The sequence below is a fragment of the Carettochelys insculpta genome, chromosome 3, assembly GCF_033958435.1.
Source record: "Carettochelys insculpta isolate YL-2023 chromosome 3, ASM3395843v1, whole genome shotgun sequence".
Classification (NCBI taxonomy): domain Eukaryota; kingdom Metazoa; phylum Chordata; order Testudines; family Carettochelyidae; genus Carettochelys; species Carettochelys insculpta.
In genome coordinates, this window is record NC_134139.1 from 104,033,593 (window position 1) to 104,045,869 (window position 12,277).

At 44.5% G+C, this 12,277-nt stretch overlaps 1 protein-coding gene across 3 annotated transcripts in view; it reads left to right on the forward strand.

Annotated features, from left to right (window-relative positions):
- The window catches only part of MAP3K5 (mitogen-activated protein kinase kinase kinase 5), a 175,298-nt gene that overhangs the window by 69,846 nt on the left and 93,175 nt on the right, over positions 1 to 12,277 (forward strand). For all 3 annotated transcript variants that reach the window (XM_074990492.1, XM_074990491.1, XM_074990490.1), the window contains exon 3: positions 1,580 to 1,603. In XM_074990492.1, the coding sequence (XP_074846593.1) occupies positions 1,580 to 1,603 (24 nt within the window). The remainder of the gene's footprint in view (positions 1 to 1,579; positions 1,604 to 12,277) is intronic.

A 12,277-nucleotide genomic window follows, 5' to 3' on the forward strand; every position in this document is an offset into this window, starting at 1 on the left:
ATGCTAGTTGGACTGTGGCTCCCCCTAGCTGCAGGGAGCCGGGATAGTGGCCAGCCAAGCTGATGCAGCTCCTGGCTCCCCATGGCCAGGGAGCTGGCTACCAGGCAGCAGCCACAAATACGGGGTAATTAACCCTTTTTTAAAAATAAATCAGGGCACCTTCCTGGCGACTGAAATACAGGGCTGTCCTGGCCAATATGGGATGGATGGTCACCTTACTCTGGTGCTGACTAGTGCATTTTCTAGACAAGCCCTTATGTTGTCTGGATAGGATGTCCGGTTTTTATTTATTTTCAAAAATAAAAGCCAGGGCTTCCTAGGGCATGCAGGAGAAATCCTATTTACACTGGTAAGTTCCATTCTCCTGCTACTTTTGGTTCCTGGTTCAGAAAAGAGCTATGTGGCCCAGGAGGGTTTCCTGTGTAAGGAGGTGTGCCTCCCCATGTTTTGCATTTTCACATCATGAGCACATGGTTTTGTATAATTGTTTTTTGCCTCATTTTCCTCATATTGTTAAATTTAGGAGGTTTTTAATTTAAAAATGTTGTGTGGGAGATAAGGAATTCAGAACAACTTGCAGCTCAAACAACCATCAACAGCAAATAAAATCTTGCTGCATGGCAAGTTGGATAAACCAGCAAGTTGGCAGCTGTAAAATAGCAGAATACATGTGCAGATACAGTCCATCTCTGACTTTAGAGCCCACAGGAAGTAACCTCCTAAAGCGAAGCTTTGCAAGAGTCAGAATGGCTACTGTGTAGTTTTACGTATGCAGTGTGAGAAGTAAAGAAGTTTGACCATCTCTGTGTTTTTGTATGGAGATGAATAAGCACGGTGCTACCCGAGGAAGCATATGTAGATTGCTGCACTTGATAGCCATTTGCTAATTCTGTTTCATTTGATGTCAATATCAAAATTCCTATAGAAGGAGGATCAGACTTCAAAAGTGCTCCGACAAGCCCACTACCAATGGGGCATGCGGGAAGAAGTCTGAGTATGCAACCCATAGTGCACTGCTTTGTCAAAACCGTTGCTGCTCCTGGATCAATATTTTAAAAATACTATAAAACATCAAATTCACTCTGGGAAGTTTTCAAACAACCCTTGTCTGAGCCTTACTAGTTCAAATGAAATTTCAGGCCAGTCAAGCAGAAAGTGGTTGGACTGGCTGTCAGTTAATCATGCTAGTGGTGCAGTTTGGAAATATTGTAAAAATATGTGTAGTGTCATTTATACCAGTTTACAGTCAATTTTACAGATGGTATTGAAATGATACCTGTTGAGTATTAATGTCCTACAAATTAACATGGAAAGGGACAGGATGATGAGTGGGCTTTGCACTTTGAAGAACATCTAAGCTAAATTTACAGTTTCAGGCATCTGCTAATATCTAAATACTTAATGTTTGGCAGAGCTGAGATTTATTATTTAGAGCAGTTTGGACAGAATGAAAATATAGTAGCCTATCCTTCACCTTCCAGGTTTTCTGTAAATGTTTATCTGTACCCAACACTTTTAAACACATATTTTCTCACGGTTGTTCAAGTTCTGCATTTAATATTCATTTTTATTTTTACAGGAAATTATTTGCCAGAAGAATAATGTAAGTAGGAGTTTTTAATTTAATTAAAATTTGGATTTCTGTCCCACTTAACATTGTTTCTACCATCCTGTTTTCCTCCTGGGTCATTTAGTATTCTCATACTGTGTTTCCTGTTAGTTATTTCACATCTCTGTTGAACTACTGTTCCTAATGCTTGCACTCCCCAGCAGCAGATCATGTACATCATTTCATAAATCTGTTGCTAGGTAGCATGTTCTCCTCCTTACCTTTTCTCAACCCTTCAGTAGTGTTTTCCTCTCAGCTATCTTATTTTTCTTTCCTGCACACCCCTTTTCTTTGCCACAGTGGTGTTTTTTCGTTTTTCTCTTCTCTGTGTGTTCCCTCTAATTCCTTCTTCCTGTCTTTTAGTTTTCTTCCCCAGAACTGATTTAAGCAGTTTCAGTGTTGTTCCCCTGCTTATAAAACTGTATGCTGTATGTACACAGTATTGCAAGCATTGTGTGTGTGTGTATATGTCCCTCTCTCTCATACACACAAGCTATGTCTACACTAGCCCCTTCCTTTCTGACGGGGCGTGGTAATGAGGGAGTTGGAAGATGCTAATGAGGCACTGCCATGAATATGTAGTGCCTCACTAGCATAATGGTGGCTGCGTGCAGTTCAAAAGTGCCATGTTTGGAACGCACACCACCTGTGTAGATGGGGCCTTTTGAAAGGAACTCCCTGGACTTTGAAAGCCCCTTCTTCTTATTTGCTTTTAGGAAGAAGGGGCTTTTGAAGTCGGGGGTGGGGGTCCTTTCAAAAGGCCTCCATCTACACAGGCGGCGTGGATTCTGAAAGTGGCACTTTTGAATTGTGTGTGGCCGCACTTATGCAAATGAAGCTCTGCATAGTCATATCAGTGCCTTATTAGCATCTTCTGAACTGCCCCATTAACATGCCCCGTCTGAAAGGAAGGGGCTAGTGTAAATGCAGCTACATAGTCAAACTCAGCTCCCATCCCTCTGCTATGCATACTTCTGTGCAGGGGCTGGTGCTCCAGCTCTCTCTTTTCACAGGAAAGACATGATGCAATTACGGAGCACCTTGCTCTGATTCTTGGTCCATGCTGGTTTCCTGCAACAGCAGTAGATGTTATCTGGATCTGGTGTTGCAGAGCAGAAGATTGTCCTCTTCTGCTGTGCAAACATCAACACAGAACTAACAAGCCTGGGTGGACCAGGTCTGATTAAATAAATGTTACTTGGTACAGATTGAACCCCTATAATCCGGACTTCCCTTCATCCAGCAGCATCCATAATCTGGCACCCATGGATGCTCTGGAGCTGGAGCCTTCTTGGGGAAAGCTGGGGGCCCTGTGCTCAACAACTCCTTCCCTGCCCTCCCAGAGCTTCTGGAATGCCACAAACAGCTGATTTGCTGCTTTCAAGCTCAGGGACCAGAGTGGGGAGCTTGCTGGAAGAGGTGAGGCAGCTGCAGAGGCCCACAGCAGGGGGCTAGGAGCACAGCCCCGTGGCTGGCCCCTGGGAGTGCAGTCATGGGGCTCTTTTGCTGTCTGCGGGGCTTTGCTCCTGGTCCTCTGCTGCAGAGCTGGGCAGCTGGCAGGAACAGCAGGGCCAGCACTGACCTCTCACGGTCTGGCAAATTCCCTGGTTTGGGACTGGTGATGTCCTGAGCGCACCAGACCAGCGAGGTTCAACCTGTACAAAGCTGTAAGCAGGTGTGCTTGCCAGGTGGCATGGTCAGGTGAATAATATGTGTGGTAGGTAGATAACAGTTAGTATGGGAAACTAGATAAAGTGATCATATGCTAATTTTACAACGCTAAATTCATTATATTTTAAACTTGTTTAACAGCTTAATGTGCTGCTGAAGGTTTCTAGTGCTTCCTTGCATTCCATTGTTGACACTGGACTGTAAATTAATGCCGCATAACAGTGGAGAACTGTCAATGAAAAAGTGAAGTCAGACAGGAAATTTTGGATTTTGAATAGTGTTTTTCTTCTGGGTATTTGGGGGCAGTATTTGTTTCCTGAATGGAGAAGGGAAATCTGGTGAGATTGTTCTAGAGACAAGGTGAGGAGGCTGCAGAAGGTTTTCTTATAAAATGAAGGTCCATGTGGTATGGGTTTCCCCCAACTTCCATTGAAGTGTCTAGGATTTGAGAGTGCTGGAGATGTGCTGTTCCTCTGATACTCCGGCCCTGTGGTTGCCAGCCACTGAAGTTCTGTACATTTCTGCAGCTCATTATCTGGAATTGCACAATAAATCCTCCTTTCCTTATATAGTAAGCAAGCTCTCCCAGGGGGCCTCAGAGGACAGCCTGGTTTTAGGCCGTTAATTTTTGTGACAGTGTTGACACAGAAATATGGTCCAAATCTCTCTCTTCCTTTACACTCACTCCATCCTGTTTACTTGAGCAGGCTTTCCTCGTTGTGGCGTATAATGTTTAATCTTAAGAATTTGCCACTTTTACCTCAGATGTTGGAACTTACCTCAGTAGCTACCATAGAAATATTTTTATTTATCCCTGTTGCTGACTACTGCAAAAACTGAGAACTTTTTAGGTAGCTAAATAAATTGATCTGACAAACTGGCATGGTTTCTATGAGGACTTGTGGAAATTAACGTAGAATTTGGCTCTAAAATGGAACTCAGAGTAGCAGTAGACTTCTGATAATTTTCCATTAAGAAATGGGAGATGATAGGTAAAAATTCTTTCTTTTAACTTTTTGTAAAAGTGCTTGCGTAGGTTTTCTGAGACTTGGTGACATAACTGTAACTAAGTTCCTCTCACAGGTTCCAGAGGTAACATGTACTAAACAATCACTTTAAATACAAAGATAGGCTTGACGGCCATGACATTCCTGCTGTGAATTAACTTGCAGTACTTATATTTTTTCAATCCTGTTTATAAAGGCAAACGTTTTGGAAAAGGACTGATTGTCCTTGATATGGAAAGGCAAACGGTAGAAGCCCTGCCATCAGGAAATAAGCAGGTAGTATCACATGGTCTGATGGAGAAACAGTGCTGTTATACAACAGTTGCTCAGACTCAGTAAGAGACTTGATAACTTGACATTACCAGTGTGATTAAGAGATGGTCTGTTTTATATCTATATTGGAATGTGGAATGGTGAAATTGTCATTTGTCTTTAAAAAAAACAGTTGCTGTTCATTCTACATAAAATGTGTGCTTTGAGGATAATCAAAGTTACCTGGCTGTGCTTAGAAACCTATTTTGTGCGGAAGCAAATCCTAATGCTTAGAAAGGGGAGAGCATCTGTATATTAGGTTCCTTTCCCAGTCCTTCCAGTGATTTACTGGGTAAGTAAATGAAGTTGCTTAGAGAAGGGTTACCAAAAAGTAATTAGATGGCCCACTTACGGGACGTTAGACACACAGCTGCCATTTCTGGCACTGAAAATCTTCTCCTTAATTTATTTGTGCCTCAGTTTTCCTGTCTATATAGTGTATAAAATAGGGTCTCTGATGTCTGTTTAATTCATTGTTTGCTTTGTGATTGAACGAAAAAATAACTTAGAGAAATATAAATCAACGAACATAGGAAGAGCCATACTGGGTCAGACCAGTGGTCCATCTTGCCCAGTATCCTGTCTTCCAACAATGGCCAATCCCAGGTGGTTTAGAGTTAATCCATCCTGTTTTTTAACTTCCAGCTGCAGTGGGTAGCACCTTCTAGAGCATAGGGTTGCATCCCTGATGAACTTGGCTAATAGTCATTGATGGACCACCCGATGTTCCCTCTAATCTTTTCCATAATATACAGACTTTTTCATCCACATATGAAATAATTTTTATGTGCACCAAGGCATGAATGAATAGTGCACTGTCAATAGAAACACAAAACCTAACTGTGGGCACTCTGATAATCAACTTCTAAGTGGCCACACAAGTGCACAGCTTACTGGGAAAACTGGCACACATCCACCATGAACCCAGTTATAGTTCACACCATCCCCTGACCTTCACATCATCCCCTGGCAATGGATTCTACAGGTTGACTGGTCATTGGGTGATGACGTAGTTCTTTTTGTTTAACTTTTTATCTATATAGTGAAAAGTAGTATTGTTCTTCAGGGAAAACTGTTACGACGCATGGTCAAGTACATTCTAGTAGTTTTAAGTTGAATTGAAAAATATGAATATTTGTCTGAAAAACGTTTTCATTCCCTGAAATGCTCGTGAGCAGTGTTTATGTAACATACATGTATATCCACCAACGGAACAAGGGGATCCTTTGCCAACAAGGGGTTATGTGAGTGCAACATAGGGATGGTGAATATGTCATAAGTAATTGGTGTTTGTTTCTTCTAGACTTGGTCTTCGTTGCCAGCTGTTTGGTTTTCTGTTTCAACAAGATTTTCTCCTTCACAGTAACAGCTAATATTATATTATACTGTTTGGTTAAACTGCAGCAGAGTTTATGTGAGCAGAGCAGAGGAAAGATAACGGCATATAATCATTTCCTGTTACAGTGCAATTTATAGTAATCTAGTGGATAAAGTTTGAAAACAACAAAAGTACTTAGTCCATATATTGCAATAACTTTAGAAAGAAAGATGTTTTGACAGGAGAGATCTATTTCTGTGTTTATCCATTTAAGCATAGTTTTAGCTGTTTCTTGATCTTTGAGATCAAATTGGCAGCCAGCAGAGCCATTCTAAAGGCTCTTTTCAAGAGGAATGCTGATCAGTCTATCTATCTATCTATCTATCTAATATAGTGTGTGTGTTGGCATAAACACGTTGTAGTATGGATGCACTTTGCTTATGCTAGCTGATCAGTTTATATTGAATTCAGTACCCTATGGCTTGCATTTCACTTATTGTGGCAGAGGTGTCGTTCAGGTTAATGGCAATATGAGTGGCTTTTATTTCCATTCTAACTGGAACACATGAAAAGTTAACAGGGGGGTGAAATAACTCAGTGGTTTAAGCATTGGCCTGCTAAACCCAAGGTTGTGAGATCAGTCCTTGAGAAGGCCATTTAGAGATCTAGGGCAAATAGACCTAAAAAAAAAAAATCTGTCAGGGATGGTGCTTGGTCCTACCAAGAGGGCAGGGGACTGGACTCAATGACCTCCCAAGGTCCCTTCCAGCTCTGAGATGTGTATCTCCATGTGTGTATATTTTGAGCCAAACAAAGCTCAAGCTATGTAAATGTTTACTTAATTGTAAAGTATTTCTAATAAAATAGCATGTTCTAACCCAAAATCTTGAAATAGCTCCTTGATAAAGAAAGGAATCATGGAGCATCCATACATTTTAAGCCCCCACCTTACATTATACTGAAGCAATAGATAAGTTCAGCAGTTTTCATTGGTGTATCACAATAGAACGTAATTGTTGGAAGGATCACATCTAAGATCAGCGCAGGATGGAGAAGAGAACAATATCCAACACCTGTGGCAGAATTACTGCTTTCCACTGGTCCCCATAAAAGGCAGGTTGAGGGTGTCCACATGGGGCAGAGGTATGTGATGTGCTTTTTTTTGCACTGGCCCCTTAAAGTTCAGAGTGGAAATGTGATATAGGCTACGTCTACACGTGCCCCAAACTTCGAAATGGCCATGCAAATGGCCATTTCGAAGTTTACTAATGAAGCGCTGAAATGCATATTCAGCGCTTCATTAGCATGCGGGCGGCAGCGGCGCTTCGAAATTGACGAGCCTTGCCACTGCGCGGCGCGTCCAGACGGGGCTCCTTTTCGAAAGGACCCCGCCTACTTCGAAGTCCCCTTATTCCCATGAGCTCACGGGAATAAGGGGACTTCGAAGTAGGTGGCGTGCTTTCGAAAAGGAGCCCCGTCTGGACGCGGCGGCAAGGCTCGTCAATTTCGAAGCGCGGCTGCCGCCCGCATGCTAATGAAGCGCTGAATATGCATTTCAGTGCTTCATTAGTAAACTTCGAAATGGCCATTTGCATGGCCATTTCGAAGTTTGGGGCACGTGTAGACACAGCCATAGTTTGCAGCTGTAATGTTTTCCCACGGCTCTTTTCTGTGACAGCAGAGCTGCCGTTTAAAAATGTTCTGAGGAATTGCTTAGGAGGCCCTGGCGGTACTTCCCCGGTGGTGAGGGATCAGGTGTGGGGCATGCCAGAGAGGCATTGTTGGCGAGAAGGGGTGTGGTCTGAGTGTGGTGAACCTGACTGTAGAATATGGCACCTGTCCCCATGATTTTGTCCTCACAGTTGGAAAGGGGAAACTTTGTAATCCCCACCTCTCCCCTGCAGCCAGGGACTACAGCGTACCAGCTAGCCCACCTAGGGTTGCCAATTTTCTAATAGCAGAAGACTGACTATCCCCCTGCTGTTCCCCTTCCCGAGCCTCTGTTCCCTGCTCTCTCCATTCCTGGCTTGCTCACTTTTATCAGGTTGTCCAGAGTGCAGAAGTGGGCTCTGGGCTAGGCAGGGGGTTGGGTGTGGGAGGGTGAGGGCTCCGGCTGGTGGGGCAGGCTCCAGGGTGCAGCCAGAAGTGAAGGGTTCATGGTGCTAGGATGGGAGCTTCAGGCTGGGTGGGGGGTTGGACGGCTAAGGGGGATGTGGACTCTGGGGTAGGATCATGGATAAGGACTTTGGGGTATAGGAGGGGGCTCTGAGGGGTTCAGAATATGGGAAGGGCCATGGGGTTTAGGCAGCTGCTGGAAGGCCAGGAAGCAGCCAGCATATCCAGTAGACAGAGGGGCAGCCAGGATGCATCTAATGCTGCCCCTGGTGGCAGGTGCTGCCCCCGCTGTTCAAACTGGCCCTGTCTCCTGGCCAGAGGGCACTATGGCTACATCTACACGTGCACCCAACTTCGAAATAGCTTATTTCGATGTTGTGACATCGAAATAGGCTATTTCGATGAATAACGTCTACACGTCCTCCAGGGCTGGCAACGTCGATGTTCAACTTCGACGTTGCTCAGCCCAACATCGAAATAGGCACAACGAGGGAACGTCTACACGGCAAAGTAGCACACATCGAAATAAGGGAGCCAGGCACAGCTGCAGACAGGGTCACGGGGCGGACTCAACAGCAAGCCGCTCCCTTAAAGGGCCCCTCCCAGACACACTTTCATTAAACAGTGCAAGATACACAGAGCCAACAACTAGTTGCAGACCCTGTATATGCAGCACGGACCCCCAGCTGCAGCAGCAGCAGCCAGAAGCCCTGGGCTAAGGGCTGCTGCCCACAGTGACCACAGAGCCCCGCAAGGGCTGGAGAGAGAGTATCTCTCAACCCCCCAGCTGATGGCCGCCATGGAGGACCCCGCTATTTCGATGTTGCGGGACGCGGATCGTCTACACGTCCCTACTTCGATGTTGAACGTCGAAGTAGGGCGCTATTCCCATCCGCTCATGGGGTTAGCGACTTCGACGTCTCGCCGCCTAACGTCGATTTCAACTTCGAAATAGCGCCCAACACGTGTAGACGTGACGGGCGCTATTTCGAAGTTACTGCCGCTACTTCGAAGTAGCGTGCACGTGTAGACGCAGCCTATGGAACCAGCATTCAGGGCCCAGGCAACACACAGTGCCTCCTGATCTTGATACCGCCCCCCAAACACTCCACCTCCCTAATGTGCTGGCTGCTTCCTGACTTCCCACAGCTGCACAGAGTCAAAGCAAGTAGGGAGCCTGCCTTCACTCCAGTCCCTGGCTGTGCCACTGACAGACTTTTAAATGCCCACTTGGCAGGGCTGATTGTGGCTGCCAGGGTCCCTTTTCAACCAGGCATTCCAGTCAAAGACTGGACACCTGGCAACCCAGCCCAGCCTGCTTTCATCACAGCAGCTCCAGTCCCATGGGGCCAGCCTGGATGCTTGCATCAGCCTGTTGTCTCTCAGGACAATATGCAGGTGAGGCTCTCCCCCTGCAGCATCCAGCCCTGCTTTCTTCCTAATTCTGATGACACCAGATTGCCTTCCTTGCTATGCCGTACTTCAGTGTTCCCTCCAATTATTCCCATCGATTGGCTGAATAAATTTTGTGATGTGCACTAAGGCATGTATGGATGTGCACCACCAATTGAAACACATGCTGCCAGCTGTGGGTGCTTTGCTAATCAGTTGGTCGGCACCTGAATCTCTCCTGGGTGGCTGCTCATCTTACAGGGAACACTGCTGAGCTGTGGCATGTCAAAAAGTGGTAGTGCCAAGGCCTGGCCTGGCCTGGCCAGCCCCCACTGGCTCCACAACGTAAGTGTGACAGAATGATATGGGAGGGAAGCCTTTGTGAGTTAGCCCACAAAGACATCCTCCATTACAGTTCTCTGACAGACTGCCCATCCCATGGGAAAAACTGAGGCTGAGGTATTTAAGTAAAGGACAGTTAATCTGGTATTGCGGATACCACACAGTGATAACTATGGATAATATATTGAATTTTTAATGACAACTGTGATATTATTTTATTATTTATAAAATATATGCTCCTGTAATGCCATAGACCCTAATTGATATATTGGGGCCCTGTTGAGCTAAGTGAGGCATACGGTTGGTCAACTGTAGCAAGCCTGGTGATATATAAAATACAAGTTCAGCACTTGCTTAATGAGTAACTGCTCAATATCTTTTCTTATTGCTCAAGGAATTATTTACTATACACACATCTATTTCTGCTCTGACAGCAGAATCATTGATTTCCTTGTGGGCTTTTCTGTGGTATTTATCAGTGTAGTGGCTAAGTGAGTCAGAAATCTTTGTTTTCATAGCACCCAGGTGAGAGGTGGAGGTGCTCTTACCTCTTGTTACAGATGGGTAACCAAGCCACAAAGAAAAAGGTCAAAGGGAGGCTACGTACCAGACTTTTAACAGCCCAGTTGGCTATGCTGACTGGATCCCCCCAGGGTCCCTCATCAATTGAGTGTTCCAGTCAAAAACTGGACCCCTGGGAATCCTACCTAGGTGGCATTCCACTGTCTCACTCATAAAATTGCTCTTTCTGTTCCTGTGATCCCCATCTCACTCACTTCCATCTTCTGCACCAAATGAAGCAGGAGTTCTAAAGACAACAGTCTCCTTTGCTACGTAATCTTAATTTGTCCCCAGAGCAGGTCACACTGTTCAGGTTATCAATCTTGGAGGCAGCATGCTTACTTGCTCTGCATGCATGGTGCGTGCAGCCTGCTCAGTGCTAGGAACTGTGAGAGGCTTAACTCCACTCAGTAAGGTTGAAGGCTCTGCTGAGCATGAGCAACTTGCCATTTTTCAGAGGCTTATAATTTGGCCAGGTTTGAGTGTTTTTTCCACAAGAACAGCAACAGACATGTCCCTAATAAAAGGGCCCACTTCCTCCCAAATTTCAAGCTCCTGCTCAAAGGCATAGGGGCACCAGGACTTTAACGCTTCCCAACACCGTATTTTGCTTTGCCTTCTTCTTGGGGGCAGCTCAACTGTTAGCTGAAGCTTCCAAAAACAAAAGTACACAACAACCTGGGCTAGATCTCACACAAGTTGAACAATTTCATCACAAATGGTTAAAGGCTGGCAAAGTTGTAAGCACCTTAAAACTGGATTTTGTAACAGGAACGGTTAGGTAACCTAAATAGTGTTGCCCATTCTGTTTGTTTGATTTTTTTTTTTTATGTACAGGCTGAACCTCTATAATCTGGCACCCTCAGGACCTGACTGGAGCCAGACAAGAGAATTTTCTGAACATTGCCTAGCAGCATTACCAACACTCCCACTGCTTACTGGGCTCTTGGAAGACATTTAGGGGTAAATTATATCTAAATAACAGCATAGAACCCTCAGTGGTGTTCATTAATTAACCTGGTGGCCATTAATAAACTTTGAGACTGCAGGAAACTTGGCCACATCTATGATAAGCGGTTATACAGCTAACTAAAATCATGCTGGATTATGGATGTTGCCAGACAAGAGCATTTCAGATTAGAGAGGTTCAACCTCTGTATAATGAGAAAGTATGTGAAAGCAAGTTCAAGGGAAGGAAGGGAAGTGGGTAACTCCGGATAAATACAGTGGGATATTATTGATTTGTTCTGTAAGGTGAACTGATAAGTAAATCTTGCTGACTCTTTGATATTTTGTCCAATTTATTTGATACCTGGGTTCTCCTTGGAAGAATCTAGGACTTTTTGTGAAGAAATTTAGAGTGCAGACCATTACAATCAGATACTATGCGCTTACTTTTTTTTTTTATTCCACATATGAAATGCACCACAATCACTTCATGTGTGATGCAAGCAGAGAATGTACCTTTAAATCTGGACACCAAATGAAGCATCATGCATGATATTTTTCATGCACCTGCTCTTTAATTGACTTAAAGTCTTGGTTCCAGTTCTCTCCCCTTTCAAGTCAATAACAGAGTTCCCATTTTCTGTGGTGGAAGTAGAAACAGCTCTACAATGTATTTGTATTCATTGTGGCATCAACACATGGAAAGATGATTTGATTACGGAAAATTCTGGGGGAAAGCAAGTTTAATAATTTGTTTTAGGTTTATGCCATCTGTTACACACAGTACCATGTGTAGTCGCAGAGTTGGCATCTGACAAATTTGCATCAAAATCGCTGAAATAATCCTAGATATGCCTCGAGAGAGACAGCAGGAGGATTGTGGAAAGTGTGAAAAATTACCTGGTGACCCTTAAGTGAACGGCCATGCTCGGGCATGTTAGGGTGAATTGCATGGGCACTTGAACAATGCGGTGAGGTACATGGGGTGGAGGCAGGGTCCAG